This window comes from Mixia osmundae (genome assembly GCF_000708205.1).
Source record: "Mixia osmundae IAM 14324 unplaced genomic scaffold scaffold_9, whole genome shotgun sequence".
Taxonomy (NCBI): domain Eukaryota; kingdom Fungi; phylum Basidiomycota; class Mixiomycetes; order Mixiales; family Mixiaceae; genus Mixia; species Mixia osmundae.
Window position 1 is genome coordinate 177188 of NW_014575555.1, and position 20098 is coordinate 197285.

The 20098-nt window shown below is 55.8% G+C and overlaps 9 protein-coding genes across 9 annotated transcripts; 4 read left to right on the top strand and 5 right to left on the bottom strand.

The window, feature by feature from the left end:
* The first annotated feature begins 430 nt into the window (after positions 1 to 430).
* On the top strand, positions 431 to 2053 carry L969DRAFT_77759 (uncharacterized protein). The gene is made up of 2 exons (XM_014710676.1): positions 431 to 689; positions 747 to 2053. The coding sequence occupies exon 2, from the start codon at positions 748 to 750 to the stop codon at positions 1936 to 1938; it is 1191 nt and encodes a 396-aa protein (XP_014566162.1). The 5' UTR covers positions 431 to 689; position 747; the 3' UTR covers positions 1939 to 2053.
* Positions 2054 to 2293: 240 nt separating this feature from the next.
* On the top strand, positions 2294 to 5685 carry L969DRAFT_104854 (uncharacterized protein; the record flags this gene model as incomplete). The annotated part of the gene is made up of 7 exons (XM_014710677.1): positions 2294 to 2513; positions 2569 to 2936; positions 2989 to 3820; positions 3876 to 4555; positions 4610 to 5209; positions 5256 to 5525; positions 5578 to 5685. The coding sequence occupies 7 exons, from the start codon at positions 2294 to 2296 to the stop codon at positions 5683 to 5685; spliced, it is 3078 nt and encodes a 1025-aa protein (XP_014566163.1).
* L969DRAFT_588754 (uncharacterized protein) lies at positions 5469 to 6793 on the bottom strand. The gene is made up of 6 exons (XM_014710678.1): positions 6734 to 6793; positions 6623 to 6687; positions 6323 to 6570; positions 6065 to 6265; positions 5795 to 6013; positions 5469 to 5740 (listed from the first exon to the last, which is right to left on the bottom strand). The coding sequence occupies exons 1-6, from the start codon at positions 6738 to 6740 to the stop codon at positions 5722 to 5724; spliced, it is 759 nt and encodes a 252-aa protein (XP_014566164.1). The 5' UTR covers positions 6741 to 6793; the 3' UTR covers positions 5469 to 5721.
* An 84-nt stretch (positions 6794 to 6877) lies between these two features.
* On the top strand, positions 6878 to 8844 carry L969DRAFT_52264 (uncharacterized protein; the record flags this gene model as incomplete). Its single annotated transcript, XM_014710679.1, has 3 exons — positions 6878 to 6922; positions 6984 to 7889; positions 7945 to 8844. 3 exons carry the CDS (start codon positions 6878 to 6880, stop codon positions 8842 to 8844), a joined length of 1851 nt encoding a protein of 616 aa, XP_014566165.1.
* An 11-nt stretch (positions 8845 to 8855) lies between these two features.
* Positions 8856 to 10493, bottom strand: L969DRAFT_96114 (uncharacterized protein; the record flags this gene model as incomplete). Its single annotated transcript, XM_014710680.1, has 2 exons — positions 8856 to 9541; positions 9593 to 10493. The coding sequence occupies 2 exons, from the start codon at positions 10491 to 10493 to the stop codon at positions 8856 to 8858; spliced, it is 1587 nt and encodes a 528-aa protein (XP_014566166.1).
* A 128-nt stretch (positions 10494 to 10621) lies between these two features.
* L969DRAFT_89540 (uncharacterized protein) lies at positions 10622 to 13097 on the top strand. Its single transcript, XM_014710681.1, has 4 exons — positions 10622 to 12173; positions 12224 to 12794; positions 12894 to 12949; positions 13000 to 13097. Exons 1-2 carry the CDS (start codon positions 10947 to 10949, stop codon positions 12692 to 12694), a joined length of 1698 nt encoding a protein of 565 aa, XP_014566167.1. The 5' UTR covers positions 10622 to 10946; the 3' UTR covers positions 12695 to 12794; positions 12894 to 12949; positions 13000 to 13097.
* L969DRAFT_96116 (uncharacterized protein) lies at positions 12757 to 13118 on the bottom strand (the record flags this gene model as incomplete). The annotated part of the gene is made up of 3 exons (XM_014710682.1): positions 12757 to 12794; positions 12894 to 12949; positions 13000 to 13118. 3 exons carry the CDS (start codon positions 13116 to 13118, stop codon positions 12757 to 12759), a joined length of 213 nt encoding a protein of 70 aa, XP_014566168.1.
* Positions 13119 to 13325: 207 nt separating this feature from the next.
* Positions 13326 to 15833, bottom strand: L969DRAFT_96117 (uncharacterized protein; the record flags this gene model as incomplete). Its single annotated transcript, XM_014710683.1, has 9 exons — positions 13326 to 13650; positions 13689 to 13845; positions 13899 to 13989; positions 14036 to 14142; positions 14197 to 14366; positions 14416 to 14732; positions 14785 to 15662; positions 15721 to 15758; positions 15814 to 15833. 9 exons carry the CDS (start codon positions 15831 to 15833, stop codon positions 13326 to 13328), a joined length of 2103 nt encoding a protein of 700 aa, XP_014566169.1.
* Positions 15834 to 16115: 282 nt separating this feature from the next.
* L969DRAFT_96118 (uncharacterized protein) lies at positions 16116 to 20044 on the bottom strand (the record flags this gene model as incomplete). The annotated part of the gene is made up of 13 exons (XM_014710684.1): positions 16116 to 16178; positions 16229 to 16259; positions 16311 to 16350; positions 16415 to 16524; positions 16574 to 16916; positions 16969 to 17034; positions 17084 to 17166; positions 17220 to 17706; positions 18009 to 18135; positions 18194 to 19090; positions 19146 to 19225; positions 19287 to 19451; positions 19504 to 20044. 13 exons carry the CDS (start codon positions 20042 to 20044, stop codon positions 16116 to 16118), a joined length of 3033 nt encoding a protein of 1010 aa, XP_014566170.1.
* Positions 20045 to 20098: the final 54 nt, after the last annotated feature.

Consider the following 20098-nt stretch of genomic DNA (forward strand, 5'->3'; position numbering starts at 1 on the left):
GGCCCCGTTCAATGACCACAGCGTCACAGCACCTCGCGTCGGCTTCGGCAGAGGGGATATTTCTTTGTCGATGACGGCGGGCTACTGGCCCCCCCGGCCTGACGGGACTTGCAGGGTAGTATGCTTAGTCGCTCTCCTTCTTACTCTCGGGCTGAGAATCTTGCCAGAGGCGAAGTCGAGCTGGAGTTGAAGTCGAGCTGGAGTTGAGTTGGGAAAAGGAATTTGCACTCTTCTTATACGTTGCGAGGCGCGTGACCGTGAGAAATTTGCGCGCACTCGTCCGTCCGTAAGCGGCGCGAATGGACGGCGCTAACGTCTGATCACGAGCTAGATGTGCGCTCCCCGCGTTCGCGGCGCGCCGCAGAATATGGGGTAGGCGAAATCATCTGAAAAGTGCGGAATCACCTGGTGAGCGCGAAATATGATAAGAGTGCGAATNANTCCTNCACTCCTCACACCCCATCTGGCGACATCCTTGCCCTTCCAACGCTCCGTTCTTACTCAACGGCTCAGTCTTTGGCCCGTCTGCTCGTAGCATCTCGCAACAGCAATTATAGACAGGACTGCAGCTGCATAATAGAGTAACAACAACAAGAGGAGCAGCCGACCTATCAGCTTTGACCGTCGCCAGCAAGTAGCAGAGAGAGAGGGAGCAGCATAGCAGTAGCTAATACTACACATCGCACAGGGTAGGAAGCCTGCAGTCAGTTCATGACCAATACTGATCCTCCTTGTCTTGTTGACAGGATGTCAGAGTCACGCACGAGGCAGCCGCCTGAGGCAGACAGTGACGCGTCCATACCACCGCAAGTACAGGTGCATGTGGAGCAGCAGGAGCAAGAATCAAGCAAGGGAGTTCGCATCGGCAAAGTCACATCGGCAGACGAGCGCGAGATCAAGCCAATCAAAGCGAGCAGGAGCGCAGATGTACCGCAAGACCAGGACATCCGAGACGTAGCGATCAAGGCTATACTCGGCTCCCACAAGGCACGATCGCTCAGTGCAAGTGCCAGCCGCACCAGTGGGCATATCTCGCCTACGAAAGATCGTCAGACAAAGCGACTTCGCACTGCCCCGACAGCTCTTCGTCCGGCGACTGCATTCATTCGCCCCGCTCAGCCGACGAGCTCAGCCAGAGGCCCAATCTCCGGTCCACGCATACTATCGTCGCGCCGTTCAATCTCGCCTCCCGGATCGTCATCAGTTCCGACCTTCAATCGCGAGTACAGACAGAACAACTTTGCCAACGCACAATTCCTGCCTTCTGTCAACCTCAGATTCGAAATGCTGGCTCGCCTCGTCCGTTGCAACGGCAAAACCTTCGACGACGTCGCGCGTGACGTACCCGGACCTTTCACTGCAGTCGCACACGATCGTACGCGCGTCGGAATAACGTCAATCATCGAGCACGAGCATGCTGCCTCTGTCGAATACTACCGTCACTGTTTCGAGCATCAGCAGCCAGGCACGACGCTGGTCGGTTCCGATGCAACGGTCATGAAGGTTGGCCCCGATGCGGGCGCCGCGGCCATCGCCGTGATCGCCCGCGAATTGACACTCGACGGAAAGGAGTTCTTTTACATCTTCAGCAAGCGCATCCGGGACACGATCTGTTCTCATGTTGCTGAGTGTGAGGCAACTACGTATTGCTTCGAACTCTTCAACAGCGGCAAGATTCCCTGGCCTGCAATCAAGCTATTGCTCTTCAGCGATTCTCAGCGCGCAGTGCGTCAGCTCGGAAAGTGCAGTCTTGAAGTCAAGCACAAGCACAAGCACGTCGAGATCATTGCGCCTTGGATCAAGGGTCACGTTGACGTCTTCATGAACGAATTCGCGGACAAGTTCTGCAAGGGCGCCCGCACGGACCGCGAATTCGCCGAGAGCAAGATCTCTCCATCGCAAGCATACTATTACGCTTCCTCAGCCTTCAACTTCTGAAGGACAAGCCTATCGCACCGCAAGTACATAGACAGCATTCATCAGCAACGCACCCAAGGCAGTCGCACGCCTCTTAATGAACATCACGCTCACGTCACGCTCTTATGAGCTAAGCATAGCTTGTCATCTCTTGTTGTTGACGAGCTTGCATCTTATGATTATGATTGCCGCGAGCATTGAGGCGCCTCGTCTGAGACACCCACCGACTCGAAGCTTGAAGCTATCGAAGGACCACTCTGAGCACCGAGATTCGAAAAAGATACGACGCGATCAAGTCAGAGAGAGAGCACTTTGGTCGAGCTGCGCTGGTCTGAGACAAGCCCGCAGAGGCACTACAGTGTCCCGGTCGGTCAAGATGGAGAGCAAAGCCAAGATGCTGGAGGCGCTTGCTCGCAGGATGAAGGACACCTCGCCTCAGCCTGCCAAACCAGAAAGAGCGGCAGCACAGTCTTTTGCGGCTATCACGACGAGGCACAAGCGACAACAGCGCACTCGGGGCCTGATAGAGCAATACCTGGCCAGACTAGAGCGTAGTGGCCCGCCCGCCGAGCTCAGGACAGTGGGACCCATCTGTGGTCAGTTGCAAACGCCGTCAAAGCCACAGTGCTCATGTTGGTCGAACGAATGCAGAGACCATCTTGCAACAGCAGTACGAGCTAGCTGCAAGGGCAGCTCAAAAGGCCTACCGGCAGAAGCCGCAGATGCACATACTCCTTGCTCTTCAGGTGCTTTGCTACTTTCGCCTCTCTCTTGCAAAAGACGGCATTCCTCTCTTGCTCACTCTGCGCAAAATACCGAATGCCAACAGCGATCCTGACCTGCTCAAGATCACTGCCTTCTTGCTCGATCACACAAGAGATTTTGGTGCGCCTATGCTCAGATCGACCATCGCAGACATGTATGAAGAGGCCGCACTCGCCAATCCAAGCAACGTAGAGATACTCAAACAAGTCTTTCTGTTTTTCGTGCGAGAAAGCGATTATAGACGTATGCAACAGGTATGATCCGCCACAGCTGATGTGGGCCAGAGCTGAGACAGTCGGAATCTAGTTCGCCTTCAAGTGGTACAAGCTCAGCGCGCCTTCCACTCCGACACCTCTGTCGGTCAAGAAGACCGCCAAGGCGGCTGCTACCGGTATATCAGCCAGCAATCAGGAAGCTCTGAAACGCTTGTATACTGCCGTCATGACCCTCCTCATCCTCGCAACCTCGCCTAGACATCTCGGCACGAGCAACAAGACCATCTTGCTCGGCATAGCAGCCAAAGTGCTCTCTGAACGTGACAAATTCACGCTCGTTCCGGAAACGGCGCGCGAGTTCTATGTTCGCATCGAGCTCTTGCGTTTGCAAGCGAGCGACAGAGCTCCTTCCCGACTGAGCAATGGCGGTGAGCCTCTGCTCGACGAACTCTCACCGGCTGCTCTCAAAGCACGGAACGCGCTCTTCGAAGTCTTCAACTCGGATCAGGGCATCCGCTGCTGCAACGAAGATCTTGCGCTTGAGCTGTCGCGCAGGGAGTATGAGCTTGAGCTTGGCACAGAGACAGAATGGCGGTCGGGCTGGCAACGATGTACAGAAGCGTTAGAGATGCACAACGACACAAATTGGCATACGATCATATCCGCCATCCGGTTCGCATTCAAGCTCAGTCTCCAAAACAGAGCCAACGGCATCTCTCATGATGACGAAGAGGATCTGGCGGAATCTGCCTTGGCAGCCGCACCAGTTATACAGGATGCAACGCAGAGCCTTGTCTATGTCGATCGGACGCAAGGCCTACTTGTGACATTGGCCGAACAGAGAGGCAAGCATGAAAGAGGCTACGAGCTTGGTCTGCTCGAGATTGCTCGCACGCGGCGCGAGCGTGGCCAGTCTCAACCTAGTTAGTCCTCGTCGAACAAGCTTGTCGCTCCTACTGACATGCTTGCGCATGTCAGATGCCCTACCTGGCCTGATCGAGTCTTACTTTGATCACTATGCGCAAAAGCCATGCTGCTACGAGGACCTGGCTCCATATTTATCAGTCTTGACTGCACAAGAGCGGGCGCTATTGCGTCAGGTGCCTCGCTTCGCTACTCAAGACACTATTGCGGCGAATGCCGATGTACAGCGTACAATCAATGCCGAGAAGGTCGCAAGATGTCTGCATGACTCGCTGGCCGAAGAAGAGCATGCCAATGACGGTTATCGCTATATCGGTCTCTATTGCGCCACGCTCGGCACCAACAAGAAGTTGTCGTCAACGGATCTGCTTCCAGGGGACGATTTCGCTTTGCTAGCAGGTCAAGCACTCGTAAGCGCGTATCATGTCTCAGGCGGGCACAGCCACCTCGAATGCGCAGTCGGCTTTCTCGAGTTCGCTACGCGCCTCAGCCCTTACAAGTACCAGCTTGCATTCCTCTTCCAGCGTATCTGTCGCATGCTAGGCCTCATTTCGCAGCTCAGGGGCTCGTATAAATCGCTCGACCTCAAGTCGGTTCAGCAGGATACTTTATCGCATTTCATGATGGACAGGGCAACCTCGCTCATTTTCGCGGATTCCAAAGGCAAGATAGTAGACGACATGGTGCGAACGGCTCCTTGGTATCTCGAGGGCGAGGACGAAGCACGAGAAGCTGTTGCCGCCATCTGGGACCGCGGCCACTACCACANNACGATGGAATATCACGAGGTGTCAACGCGACTGTCCGAATCACTATCGAAAGCCCTGTTGCAGCTCGAGATCATCCGCGAGTCTAACATGGAAGAGGCAGCCATCGCTAACCTGACGTACGCGAGCGCGCTACTGCCTACTCTCGATAGTCCTGCCTTCAGGGGAGTGTCGTCTTGCGACAATAGAGATTTTGGCGTCTTACCCAACCTCAACCCTGCTAACGGTCAGACCGCGCTGCAGCAGACCGCGCTTGGTCCCAACACTTCGATGAGCTGGGTTCGAGCCATGTATGCGCTCTACACAGCCTTCTTTGTCGACGATTGCGGGCCCAAGACAGTAGCGGCAGAAAACCTCGCGTTCACTGCTTCATTGAGCGCTCGGGAGGGTCTGACGCCCAGCGAGGTTCTATTGCTCAAGATTGGCCGCGACGTGATCGATTGGCTGTATGCCGACGGCGGATCAGGCAAAGGCAAAGCTTCGACTGATCATCGCGCCTTGTCTGCCAAAGACGACGAGGTAGCGAACACATTTAGGATTCTGCGCAAGTCGTTTCACGATGCTATCGCGGAGCGGCAGCTGCCTTGGCATCTCTGCCACATTGCAACGACGACTCTTGAGGTATGAACATTATGAGAGAAGTGGCGCGGGTTGACTGGTCTCACAGGCGTACTGTCTCATCGATGTCATGTGTCAGAGACGCTTTGTCTATGCACATAGCCCTGCCGAGAATCGCGTGCCGACAAACGATCCCGAAGTCGAGCATCGCGTGCAGATCTGGAAGAGGCTCGAGAAGATTCGTTCGATCGGCAAGGATGCTCTTGCAGTGATTTCAAACAAGCTTACTGCTCATGCCAAGGAGTACACAAGGGATCGTCTGGGTGGGATCGACTCGCTCAAGCCACTATCGCAGTATGATCTCGCTCATGATTCCGTCGTGAGTTGGCTTGCCCTGAAATCTTGTGATCGATCTGACAAGCGCCCTACAGCTCAAGGACAGGTTCGTCAACGAGATCGGGCCAGCTCTGCGCGATGCACAAGCAGATGCTTTCAGGTCGCTTGCGAATGCGCTCACGAATCGCGTGAGACGGCGATGATGTTGGCACAACAATGCATTCGCGTGGCATCGGTACTCAAAGAGCGGGAGCCCAGCTGTGCATCCTCTTGTGAGCATGACGAGTGCAGTATGAGTGAAATCGAACGCACAAGCCCTCGTCCATTTCGAAAATCTGACCATCGTCCGAAAGTGATATAGCTTCGGCCTTTACGTCTTGTAAGGATATGCCAGTCTGTCGAGCTAATTGCTCTTCAGCAACACCGCCGCCGCCGATGGCTCCGCTGTCCTTGAGTTCCTTGAGGTAGAGCATAATCTTTTTGCCTTTTGCCGTGAGACTTGCGAAAGCTGCCTCGTCGCCGTCAATGATGCTGCACAGACGATGAGCTGACATTGTGGAGTGCCATGAAGATGTGACCAACCCTGCTGCTCTGTATGCATTCGCGCCTGGCCCTGTTCGTGCGCCAGTAGGTCTCTTCCGCTGCAATTGGAGATGAGCGACGCGCAACCGATGGTAGGCCTCTTCGTTGGGATCATGAACAGGTCTGACGTGAACGATGTTGATCGAGCGCTTGCTGTTGAAGTCTTTGAGGCCTCCAATGACGTGTACGGTCGTACCTTTCCTGTCAGTCGAGTGACTTCAGCGCGAGTGGAGCTTATTGATGCGGTGCTCGACCGACTCGATCCCTTCTAGCTGGTAGGAGCTCTCTGCCCCATTCTCGAGCCAGACTCTCGCGTCCGCTCTGCCAGTGCCGTCATCAAGCGATAGCGTGGCATTCGTCGAAGCTGCATTCAGATCCTCCACCAAGGCGATCACTTCCACATTGCCAATCTCCACGCCATCGTACGTATAGGGTGCTTCAGCGTGTCCCTGCTCGGCTGAAGTGACCATGGCGAGCGTGACGGGCGTGCAGTGACCATCTCCTTTCTGCTGTGGCCGTCAGTCAGGGCGAAGAGAGCCAATAAGTGGCTCCACTCACTTTTGCACCCCCTGGCGAAGTCTGTGAGCCGTCGTTGACGAAGCCGCCGCCACCGCCGTAGGCACCTGTGAGCTCATCAGTGCCCCATCCTCTCGCATGGGCTGTGCATACCGCTCATCTCGTCGATCTCGAGCTCGCAGGGCTGCAGGGAGTCGTCGCGTGTCGCGTCGTTTTTCCGTCGCAAAGACAAAGACACCCAAGACCGGCGATCCTCGACACCCTGAACGGCATCTCTGAGGCACGCCGGCCTCCCGGATGACGAAGAGACTGGGCACACTCATCGTCGTCGTCATCAGAGCGGTGAGCAACACTTTGAGTCTGCGCAAGACCAAACAGGGCTGAACGGGACTATGCATGAAAGCGACATCTGCCTAACAAGAAGAAAGTGGGCAAGCAAGATCCCTACTGCACCGTCAGTCATGGCGCAGACAGGAAGAAGACCCAGGTGATCAAGCGAGGCGGTCAACAGCCCAAGTGGGATGACGAACTTCGATTTGAGATCTGGCACGACTTGGAGGATGAACTGCTTCACCAACGGGTGGCCGTCACCGCTACTTCAACAGGTGGTGTCCTCCCACTCAGTCCCCCAGCGCAGTCCGGCGAGTCATCTTCGACCTCGTCACTCTCTGTCGGCAACGTGAGCAGACAAGCCAGTTCAAGCAGCAAGATGAGCTCGAGCAGCGCTGCCCGAGCCAGTCTCAAGCCTGGCCAGAAGACGCTGCAAGTCGCAGTCTACGCAGACGATCCCAAAGATCCAGAGATTGTAGGGGAAGCGACTTTCGATCTGGCCGAGACGCTCAAGAAGGGCGAGACGGATGTCTGGCTCGAATTGCGGCACAAGGACAGATATGCGGGCGAAGTATTCCTAGAGATGACCTTCTATTCTGCTGATCCGCCGCCCGTAAACCGGTCCAAAAAGGCGAGCACACCGCTAGGACCTTCGACTGTCGACAACCATTCGCGACCGAGCACGACTTATGGTGGTGCCGGTCACTTCGAACCGCCTGCTCTCGGCGGTGCATACTATACACCCGATCCCTCGCGTGCGCCATCGCTCAGTCATCCTGTCATATCGACTCCCTCAGGATCTCTTCCCCTGCCACCAGAAGACCTGTATGCACAGCAGCCTACAATTGACTATACGGCCGTGCCAAACGGGACACAACTAGCGCCTGCGCCGCCACCGCCTAGACCAAGCACGAGTCGGAACAACCTGCAGGCCTCATATGCTCAGCAGTACGCGCTACAGACGCAGCATATGCCACAGGTGTGCACTCTCGATCAGGGTGTTAGTACAATCTGAGACTAGGTGTCACGCACAGACGCAGCAGACGCTGCACCAGCTGGAACAATCGATGGCTAACATATCGCTATCTTCGCAATATGCCCAAGGGCCGCAACCTTCGGCAATCTTTGCGCCGGTCAGGTCGACTGCCTATCACGACATGCGCGTACAGCAACCCTTGCCTTCTGAGCCACATAGCTACAGCGCTTTGCCGGCCATGCAACACTCGAATTCTGCTCCTTTCAGCGTCGCTGGCTATCCGCAGAACATGCAGAGTCCTCTGCACGGACAGTCACCGGGCCCATCTCACGGACCGTACTCGGCTTCACCGGCCTCATATTCGGGGCGCTCACACATGCCTGCACCTGTAGCGCCCTCGCACCATGCAGAAGCGACCAGCATGTCGCAGAGTCAAGCTAGCTCGCGGCCGCTTCCGGACCCAAGCAAAACGAGCATACCGACACAGAACCATGCATTCGGCCATTCTATTCCCGCAACACTATCGCCACCGCCTATGCAGTACGTTCAGAGCACCCAGCTTCAGCCGCCGAGACCGACTCCGCCTATAGTGCCCAACACGAGGCGGCCAGTTTCGCCCGTGCCACCACCTCGACCATCGGCATCTGCTGCCAAGCCACCCATGACCCTGCCCGCCCATTTGCTTCCGCGATCAGCTCACCGAATCTCGCTCGACGGCGGTGCCAGACCGATAGACGCACATGCCGGCTGGCAAACCGGCCACCCGCAGTTCTATGCGCCTGCACCTGCCGCGCACTCCTTTGCATCTTCGGCAGGCGATATCCATCTGGCCCAGCTACAGCCTCCGCCACAGTACGCTTCCGCTGAGCAGCGGCAGAGTGAGCACACTCCGTACTCGCCGGCCCAATCGCGACCGCTGCCCATACCTATAGCACAAAATCATTACGAGCCAAGGTAGAATGCATTAGATTAGTGCCATCTGAACTCGAGCTTGCCGCTTCTCAGCATGGGACGGACGCCCTTGTACGGTGCTTGTCGATCGCCAAGCACTTTGAGCGAGTCGACTTTGATGCCCGACATGTTGACGAGCGACGCATTAAAATGGATTTCGATTGATGACGCGGGCTTGTTAGTGGGCACAGAATGTGTCCATGTACCTGTGATGCTAGGCGAACGATCGCTCGAGTCAAAGGAGCGAATCGTCCAAAGAAGGCATCTTTCTGCGGGATCAAACTCCCAAAAGGTGCCCGCCTGCGGTCCGTCCCTGACATTATCAGGCGGCCCACCCCTCACTTCTGCTGTCACGCCATTGGCAGCAGGACCGAGCGGAAAGATGACTCTGACGGCCTCGACAGGTCGCGCAGAGGGTAATTTGCTCGCCAGAGTGAGCTTGAAGGATCCGCCGATGCGACCACTTGTCACTTCCGCTTTGAGAGAGATTGGCAGCTCTGTGGCGCTGCTCCTGCTGATCTCGCCAGATTCGTTGACCGTGTTGGGCGGCCCAAGTCGGTATTCGAGCAAAGTGAAGTGGCCATCGGGCGGTACGAATGAGAGCAGCTTTGCGGAATGCCACTTGGCTAGCCTGACGCATGGGTGGAACGATACATCTTGCAGCAGGTTGCTCTGCGATAGGCTCATCTGAAGATCTGGCACGCCTGCAAGAGTTGCTATGCACAGCTGATCGAAGATGAGCCTAGCGTGCGTACCTGATAGGCGACATTTGCAAAGCAGCTTGCCCCAGACTTCGCTTGTGACGATCTTGCCTCTTGCATCGACGATAGCGCCGACTTCCTCCAAAACGTCAAAATAGATCTCGTTGTTCGTGTAACGTATTCCATTGCGTCGCCAGAGAATGGGTGACGACAGTGGCGCGTTACCTAGAACTGCAACGGTCGGTATTGGCTGCAAGACTGCAGATGCATTGATGGCCGCCGCTGCTACACTGAGTACCTTGTTGCTCAGCGAAGGAGGTGGTACGAGCTCTTTGAGCGCCGCAGAATCGGTCAGGACGGGTCGAGGTGGGCCGATTACATCCTCAAAGAGAGCATAGACCACGTCAAAGTTATCTTTCACCGTCGACTCCGACACTTCGCCAAAGTAGTCCTGCAGGACAGCGACGAATGCCTCTAGGAACGCAAAGACGAGCGTAGGGTCTGTCTCGTGTATGACGGGCAAGATGAAGCGCAGACCGCCGCGTAAGATATGGCAGCACGCTGAGCCTTGAGGCTGTATCAGTGCTTCGCTTGTGCGCGGCTCAGACTGCGCAGCATCGTACGCCGACGTAAAGCCATTGGCCTGTACTTCCGTCTCGCTGTCGCCATCAACGGAGCTCTCCTCGCTTGACGAGTCCGACGACGCGCTCTCATCGCTGTACCGTCTGCGCGTCCTTGTTCTGCGCCGTCGAGGACTATCATGAGACCGGCGAGCCACAGAGACTGGCTCTGGCAAGCCCGGCACCCAAATGACAGGCTCGAGAGGGCATTGCGTGCGATTTGCTTCCGATAGCGCGCTCGCAAAGGCGTCTAGCACCAAGACTGCCAAGCCCGGCCGTCTAAAGTGCGAACACAGCGCCTTGCCCGCCGAGTCGAGGATGATGAGGCCCTCCATCTGCGCATACGTGGGCGTTCGTGCAGTCGTGTCTCAATTCAGGCGCGAGTGCTCCCCACGAATGCGGAGATATCAATTGACGCGTCTATCCAAAAACGGACACAGGCAGGCACCGGCAGCCAGACAAACTCGAGCCTAGCCCTGAAACTTCATATCCTATCCGGACCTATGGCGGCGATTTCCTAAGCAAGGCAGCACAGACTAATGAAAGGAAGCCGAGCGGACCAGCCATTCGCTGGGGACACCCTGCCGATTGCAGCTGTCGTACATGGATCATCACGCGCTGCACGGTCGAGGCCACGATGCACGCTATGCTTTGTACCAGCGATTCGGCTTCACACCTGCAGAGCTGAGCCGGTCGAGCTTTGTCTTGACATCGCAACTGCATCAGTCCTGACTGCGAGCCTATATAGGCCACCAGACCTCTCGACCCGGTCACATTGAAGTCACACCATGACGGGCTACTTTGCTTCCCAGACGACAGCTCACTCTCGCACTCAGAGCTCGATGGGTGCTCCTCGCATCTCCTACGAGGACATCACGCTAGCATCGCCTAGTTCGACTGCAGTCGGCTCTCCTGACGAGGAAAAGTACCCGGGCGCGACCGCTGCAGACTATGCAGACGTCGAGCACCACAAGCTAGCACTGCAGCATCGCCTTGTCAGACTGGCTCGAGGCTTGCGACATGAACGATCCTTCAAGCGGCGGCCTGTGGTCTGGCTGGTTGCACTCGCGACCATGGCATTCATCATAGGCGCTGCCAGCACGAGCCATGCCTCACGTAGGGCTTTCACACAGGCATTGACCGACCGGACCCGCCAAGCTATCGTACGTGCGGGTCTGAACACGCCTGGCTACACCACAGACGAATCACGACAATCCTGCGATTTGTGCTCGGACGATGGCAATGATGAATTATGTACGAAATACGGCACGAACAACCTCAGAGCTGCGCTCAATTACGAAGGGACGTCGACCAGGATCCGACGAATGCTCGCCAGAGCAGAAGCGGGCCAGGCTGTCAAGATCGTCTTTCTCGGCGGCAGCGTCACGGCGGGTCACAATGCAGATGGGCCAGAGAATGTCTATACAGCTCGCTTCGAGCGATGGTGGCGGAAGACGTACGCGAATCGCAACACACAGATCATCAATGCTGCCGTACCCGCAACGAGTAGCGCGTTCTTCTCTCACTGCTTCCAGGCCGTCGCTCCTGTCGACGCCGACCTCTATGTCATCGATTTGGGCGTCAACGATCCAGCGAGACTGTTAGACTATACTCAGACGCACTCCGAGAACCTTTATCGCACATTGCTATCGCTACCACACGAGCCTGCCGTTCTGACACTCAGTCTGCTCGCGCTCTCCTTCGAGACCATTGCTTCTGGCGCGGGTCTGCACCTGCCTATCTCTGTCTATCATGATGTGCCTGTGGTCGCACCTCGCAACATCTTGCTGCCTGCGATCAACAGAAAGCCAGACGAGATGGTCGATCACTTCTTCAGATCACCAGTGTCGGGCAAGACAGACCTGCGACACCTCAACAGTCGGGGCCACAAAGTGGCGAGCGATTTGCTTCGCGTCTACTTTACTCGCCAGTCTTGCTTCTTGCGGAAGGGCTCCGAGACAATCAGAGGCACAGGCTTCTGGTCTACCGAAGACTATTGGTCACAAGTGCCAAGGGTGAGCTCCTACGCAATCTATGCTAGCGCTAGGCTGACTGGCTGATACAGCTAAAATTGGTCAGCCAATGGGACAACTATCGTGTCGATAAGCCTGTGCTGTCGACCTGCAAGCTATTGACCGCCAGGTATCCGGACTCGGTGCTCCTCCCGCATTCGCTCGACGGCTTCTATGCATGGGAGTCATCGCCCGAGAAGAAGTACTTTATTGCCGACGAGCCAGGATCGACAATCTCGCTGCCCTTTACAACCGGCGCCCAAGGGAATGTCTACCTGAACATCTTCCGAAGCGCGACATACGATCTCGGACGAGTTCAGTGTTGGGTCGACGGTCACAGAGCACATAGCAGGACGCTCTACGGAACGTGGGATGCTGTGACGAACAGCACAGCCTCGGAGGTGGTCTACCAGACCGAGGACATGGTACCGCCCGGTGATCACCTGCTCAATTGCGAACTTCTGCGGCCCACAGTGCAACACCCGGGCTCGCACTTTCGCATTTCAGGCATTGTTACATCTTGATTGCATTCATACGATCTCGAGGCACACACACAGTCTCAGATTGCTCCTGAGCTCGCTGGTCACTATAGCACCTCGTCACATCCGATGCATGCGCAGATGGCTGCAAAAGACGAATCAGCCTTCGCTCACGTGAGGATGGAAGGATGAATGCGATGCAGATTGAAAATAAGGGTGCGCAGGATGAAAGGGAGCAACGTACTTTCGAAGATGCAGCAGCACATGAGGCACCGGCAGATGTCGTTCATGCATCCGCCACTGCTCAACACTGTCAGCCGAGGCTCTGACGCGCAGGAGAGTGAACGTACCCTCTGAGTTCCTCGGCGACTTGCTGTTCGTTCTGCGACTCGTTGGCAGGCTGCATCGTCATCTTGATGGCCTCATTGGGCTGCTGGACCTGCGCCGTCGTCGATTCTTGTGCTACCATATTGTGTCTGTAGTGTCAATGAGTCTGTCTATTGCGTGCGAACGATGAGAGTCGAGATGCTTGCACCGCAACTCGTCGAAGCGAATGACGGAAACTGCGGAAATGAACTTAATGAAACGCCCTGCTGCCCCTTTCTAATTTTAGCTTCGCGACCATTCTGACTTGATGACGAGCCACGTCGCGACCGCCACGCCTCAAGTTCAGCTTCTATACAAGTGCAATCAGAATGACTGCCAGTACGCAAACGACCATCTCGCAGCCGCCGCAAGAGACGGTCAAGATGAATGCAGTCGGGAACGCAGTCGCTGAGGTGACGGAAGCCGAGGCTCTGCGAGGTGGAGGCGGCTTCTGTGAAGATGCTTGTCGCTGTCTGCTGTGCTGCGCTGTGTTTGAAGGTATGCAGGCAGGTCTATCGTTATGCGAATGCTGATCAAGAGAGGCAGCCTTTTGCGCTTGTTTCGGATGCTTCGAGGCCGTAGAAGCTGTGTAGTTTGGCAACGCTTTTGACGACCATCGCAAAGCCAAGTAGATTCTGTGCAATGTCGTTGTATGCAATTCGATCAAGATGACTCTGGCGCCCAGATCATGACAGCTCCGCTACCGTTGCCCGAATAAGCACGATTGACCAAATTCGGATGCGATTGCGTGACGGCCTGAGTGGCAGAGATTGCGTCTGTCCAGAGATTGGCAATCGTGTCGCCATTCGCAGCAATGACATCCAGTCGATCTATTGATCTGATTAGTCCGTAATTCTGACTGGCGAGTCTCGTGAGTACGCACGATTCATGTTGCCAATTGTGAAATGAGGCAATACGTCTGGATTAGGGGACCACTGAGCTTTGAAGACCTGTTGTAGGACATCCCAGCCGGCCTGCGGTCAGTTCGCGCAAGCAGGCCGTCGAACAGCAAAGACGCACGGAAACGTAACGACCGGTCTGATTGTCGTGCGACACGCTCACAGCTGGTTCAAAGACGGCTGGCAAGCCAATCTCGCCCGTTGCAGAGGATGAATCTACATCCCAGACTGGCACGCCAGCGTCAGCTTGCCTCATCACTAGTATGGCAAAGTCATGCGCACTCCGGCATTTGTTGTCATAGCTCGTCGTGAGGATGTGCGAGCCAGATGGATCCCAGTATGCAGACGAACAGGCGTAGCCGTGTTCGTACCGCGCTAAGCAAGCGTCCTTGACGTTCGTCTGACTCGACGATATGACCGAGCAATTTGATAGCGCTCTTGCATCCCACACTCTGTCCCCGATGTCAATCAAGAGCTTCCGAGGTCTTGCTATTGACGCACCTAACGTCGCGATCGAGATGCGCAGTGACGATGTAGCGCTCATTGATCGGGTTAAGACTGACACATCCTATCTTCTTGTCGCCGCCGAGCCAACGACGAGTCTTCTTCTGCGCTTCTCGCATGTCATGGTGCAGTATACCGCCGCGAGTATCGGACAGCCAAATCTCGTTGCCATCTCTGGTGAAGTCGAATGCGCTCAGCAGGCTTTCGCCTTCAAAGTCTGCCTTGACAATAGCATCGACATCGAGCACTTGTGTCGACAGCTTCGTCTCAAAGTCGAGCCTGCGAACCGAGCAATCGTAGCTCGAGGTATACACCTATTCTTCGAATCAGCCATTGCGCTTCCTTCGCAGTGCAGACAAGACTAACGCTGTGTGAATTGACCGGATCGAAGCGTATGCAGCTGATAGATCCGTTATGACTCGGAAACGTCCAGCTCTTTGCTTGCTCTTCCTCGCTCGCTCCAAGCTTGAATTGTAGGCAACCAAGATTGCCATTTTTGTCGCCTGCAAAGACGAGGTCGGTGTTGACCGTGGGGTGAACGGCCATGGAGTATATGCGACTGGGAACAACGCCCGGACACTTGTAGCCCACTAACGTCGACAAAGACTCGCGAAGAGACGTGACATCTTTCGGCGAGATAGCATTGGCGCGCGTTGCGGCCGCCGATTCGGAAAGCTCGACCTGACCATCTTTCACTTTGGCTTTCCTGTTGACTTTGGGAGCTCTCAAGGGTGTCGTCGTGTCCGTCTCGATGTCCTCTTGCTTGACCTTGCCCCGCTTGGCTTTAGGGCTGATGACGTCTGGCTTGCTCTCAGACTTGACGGGCGTGGACGCGACGGTCTGGCCTGCTTCGCCTTTGACCGCGACATACGAAGGTCTCGGATGGTCTGACTGCCGTATGAGAGCGAGTAGCGCGTCTAGACCGGTTTGTAGCTCGTCATCCTGCCCTACTTCGATCGTGCGCCCGTTTGTGCCGGACACGAGCGATATCAAACGATCTTCCCCCTTTTTCCTCTTCATCTCCTCCGCCAGAGCGGCTATCTCAGCTTCACGCGCTTCCTGCGCCTTTTCTGCTTCCTGGCTGTCTACCGCAAGTCCTGCCACTCGTGACGATCGACGAGCTGGCCCTGCAGCCTCTCTGGGCTCTCTCTTGCGCTTCTTTGCATCATCTTTCTTCTTGGGCGCAGGAGCTCGTGCTTTGCGAGCGGGTTGTGTCGCTGGCAGCGAGAGCGACTTGAGTAGCTCTGCGGACGCTCTATGAAGTCAGCCGGTGAGCAGGTCGGTCCGAATGAGGAGACACGCCTTCATTTTGGCGTATGTTCTCTAGCCGCTGCTTCTCACTGATCGAGGCTCGTCAGCCAGCCGCTGTATCGTCAGTGTACGGGGACTACATACTACTCTGACATAGACGCCATCACCAACAGCGGAGGAGGGGCGATCGACGCGGACGTACCTCTCTACGCGTCTGGCTGTCAACTCACGAAATTTACAGATCCCAGCGGCCGCTGGAGATCATGACCAGATCTTCGGCCGTCACCGAACCGGACCCGATGACCTTACATTCCCTCCTTCGCAGGGATACACGCACATGGCGCAGGAGGCGAGGCATACACTTCAATTACGAAGAGATCAAGTGCGCAGGCAGTGCATGCAAGGCGGATAACATGATGAGTATTCAGTCGTGGGAAGCGTTTGATCTAGCTCTTGAACCAACGACCGAAGTCCTGTGTAGTCTCGCGAGGAGCCTTCGTGTTGAAGAGCTGTCAGCACATGTCAGTCAAGATCCATGAAGTGATAATGAGGTCCTCACTGTGTCGAAGACGCGAGATTGCTTGCCATACCTGATTTTGAGGGTCAGCGGATGTAGAGGCAAGTATGTGTGTAAGACTAACGAGAGGCCTGACTTTCCGTATCTGTGGTGGAGGTCGTGATCTAATCGATGGAGCGGTGACATAATCAGATGTGACCATGACTGCAAAGTAACGGGAAAACGTACCCTCGACAGCAAGCTCCATATTGAAAGGGCGCAAAAACGGTGTTGTGAGAGGGTGTGACCAGTCAGCTCGGATACCGGAATGGCCGAGAGCCTCGACGTAGAGCAGGTATCTGAATGAACGGTTCAGACTGGCATCTTCGTGATGATATATGAACCTACGTGATGGCGACCCAGAGTTCGGAGAAGGTCATGGGCACGGCGATCTGCGTCAATGTCGGGATGATGATGACCTCCAACAGCTCCTGGTATTCCTCGGCCTGGATGCTGAGAATGGCCGTTGGGTGCTTCGTGGAGTGGTGGAATCGGTGGATGAACCAGATTGCGTCAGACTGATGGCATGATCGGTGGTAGACATAGAAGAAGTAGTCTAGCACGACACCGGCGATAGCGATCTTAGGCAATGACCACATTGAAAGGCCAGAGAGAGGCATCTCTGTCTTGTCGTAGGCGTAAAGGAATGGTCCCAAGCCACGCAGAAGGATATAGGCGAAGATGCTCTTGCCTGATCAAAGCTTCGGGTCAGCGCAGGCACTATGCAACGAGAGGCAGCATACCAATATGATCGGCATGCTTATCGTCAACAGTGTCTCGTCCTCTGACATCCTCGTCAAAGACGCCATCTGCAAAAGACATGAGTCACTATATTGCTGACGAGTACGGTCGACGTACACTTCTCCATGTAGTAATGTAGGCGGCCCAAAAGAGTGTGCGAGAAGCCGACAAAGCTCAATAGATAGAATGGGTAGGCGACCCTGAAGGACAGACGTCAGCAGGATGCCCGTACGAAGGAAAAAGTGTGACTGACTTGACAGGCCACTGGTACTCTGGGTAGAGCGTATAAGAGATCCACTGAACGACCTGGGGGAAGAGTCCCCAGAACAGGATGAAGGCGTTCTCTAGGCGAATGCTGTGGTGTGGCACAGGGCCGCGATCGGGCCCAAATCGTTTGTCATAGGCAGAATCGGGACAGATATCGAGCGCAAGAATCTTTGTCCAGAAGTTCTTGGGCTTGTGGATCCAAGTGGCAGGCGCACGAACACCTCGGCGCTCACGCTCGCTGCGCTTGCCGCCCGATTCGCCAGCGCCAGAGTCTGCGCTGTCTGTCCTGTCGGTGACCGACGAGGAGGGCTGATCGGGGTCATTGGCGGTGGAAGAGGTTCCTACAGAGTCCTGCTTGGGATCATCCGAGGTCTGCTCCTTGGTGGATCGTGTGGTCATCTTCTCGTTGGCTACGCTTGCCATCTTGGTCTGCTGGCTGATGGAGTTCGATAGCGAAAGGAAAAAGAGACGGGCTCTCCACCCCCGCGTTCGCCACATAGAAAACTGACGTAGGCGATCCCTGAATTTTGATCGCCGCCCGGCGACCTTTAGATGATCATCGAGATTCCAGCGAAATCCAGCCCAGGGCCGCGGTTGGGGAAGTCTCTCCACATTTCAGCCTGATCACCCGAACATGGCAATAGTAATCGATGCATCAATTCTGTTCGTGACCTGATCATCGCACGGTCATCTTCGCCGACTCATAATAAAACAGCCTGTTGACAATTCCGTGTGTGAATAGCCAATCGGACTGTGCTCGAGTGTGAGAGCATACCTTCATAGCCGACTTGATCTACCCTCGTGAAAGTATCTCGCCAACGCCCAACGAGACAGTCTTTGCCTAGCGATTGCCCGCGATAGAGCCATGCGCCCCTTGCGTCTGGCGTGTACTTCTTGACGAGCTGTCCAAACATGCATTAGCTCCTGTCCCATTAAAGGTCGAAGCTAGAGGCAACGCACCGAAAAGTGACCATCCCATGTGCGAATGCGACCTTGAAGCGTGAACTGGCCCCAAGCAGAATGACCAGATCCGCTCAGGAGGACTTCGTAGCGCTTGTTGGGGAGAAGTGGCTCATTGTCGTCGAGCATGCGATAATATGGCGGAATGCGAGCAGGGGTTATGTGAGGTTGCGTGCGAGTGAGAGGCTTGTGGAAGCCAGATGGTGAGCCAGGTGGTGCAAGTGAGCCGAGCCATTGTTCGTCTGCGGGTGTCAGACCAGCGTTCAGTACGGACCCTTTGCCGCCATAATCGATGTCATCGCCGAGCAGTTCGACCGCAATCTCTTGCAGGGTCCATACCTGAGGTTGGAAGCCAAAAGGACCCTCGAACAGGCTGAGCATCTCGCCTGCTAGCATGTCCCTGTAGGCGTCATAATCGAAATAGCTGAAGCGACCCTCCCATGACCCCGAAGCGGTGCTCAGGATCTGGGATACTGTCAAGCCAGGCGAGACGAGAGGATGGTAGCAGCTCAGCAGGCGCTGATAGTCGAGATCGTGCGCTGCGCTCTCGAGCGGCGCCAGAGGTGTCTTTGGCGCGCGATCAGATGCTATCGGTCTGACACCTCCCAGCAGAGGTTGGCGCTGCCCAAATCCGGCGAACGCTTCGGCATTCATGGGCATCTGACCCAGAGTAGAGAACTCGGGATCGCGCTCGACGCGCATGAAGAAGGACAGGCATGCTGCAGATGACAGGACGGGGTTGGCCAGATAGACTTGGCGGCCGTAATGGGTCACGCAGGAGAGGCGCTGCACGTGTGGCGCTTTGGGCTCCAGGAACCATGCGTCGATTTCTTTGCTCGACAATCCGGGTCGGGCGGGCAGAATGCGCTCGACCCAGCTGGCGTGCGCTGAATCAAACTGCGTGATCACGATGAGCTGCGCGCCTTGGTTCAAAGGCATCGACGAGACTGACGATGTGAGCGGCAAAGACGTAAGGCTTGAGTACAAAGAACCTTTCGTCCGCTCGATCCTGATCCTCGTTTTCTAGATCCTCTGTTTGCGTCATGCGAACACATGAGCTCATGTGCAGGGTCAGGAAATCTTGCAAGCTGACCGTTCGTCGTGAGCATGTACATCAAGTGCAGAGCGAGACTTCGGTCAGCCGTCTCGAGAGAATAGCCGGGCAAGACAGCGGCGTTGAGCATCTTGCTCCGATAGTAGATATTGAGGTAGATGCGGATTTGACCCGCCCGACGTAGTTGCTCGATATTCTTGCCATCTGTCGAGACAAGTCAGCCTGAACGCTGGATGAGAGCCAAGGCGAGGCCTGCCATTCTCGAGCAGCATGAGATAGGCTGTCCAGAGCTCTTGGGCCAGCTCTTCTTCGTCGAGGAGGATGCCTCGAGCAGGCGTATGAGTGCCACTTCCGCCATTTCGCGCGAGGTCGTGGATCTCCTCGGGATACTTGAGCGTATTGCGGCGCATGTTACGCAGGATCCTGACACGATGCTGATACTCTGCGGCGACTTGTCTCGCTTGGATCTTCGCCCTGTCCTCGCTGAGCTGCTCGTGGTCGCTGTCTAGGGAGATGAGCTTGAGCGGGAGATGAGTGCGTCTCTTGAGAGCTGCACTGTCGAATCGGTCTCGGAACAGGTCAGAGTAGAGTCCGGGGTTGTGCTTGGGTGACAAGCAAGTGAAGAGGTCGCTCGAGACGAGCATGAGGTTGAGCAGATCGGTCGGCGGAGTGAAGTGCGCTGCCTGGCCTGCAAAGAAGCCAATGAGGCCCACAATCTCGGGTGGTAGACTGAGCAGCGTGGTGCTCTGCTGCTGAACGTCGGTCATGTCGATGTCGAGCAGACCAGCCGTCGTCATTGTCCTGCCTGGCGCAGTTGACGGACAGACAGACAGACAGCCTGCCCAACAGGC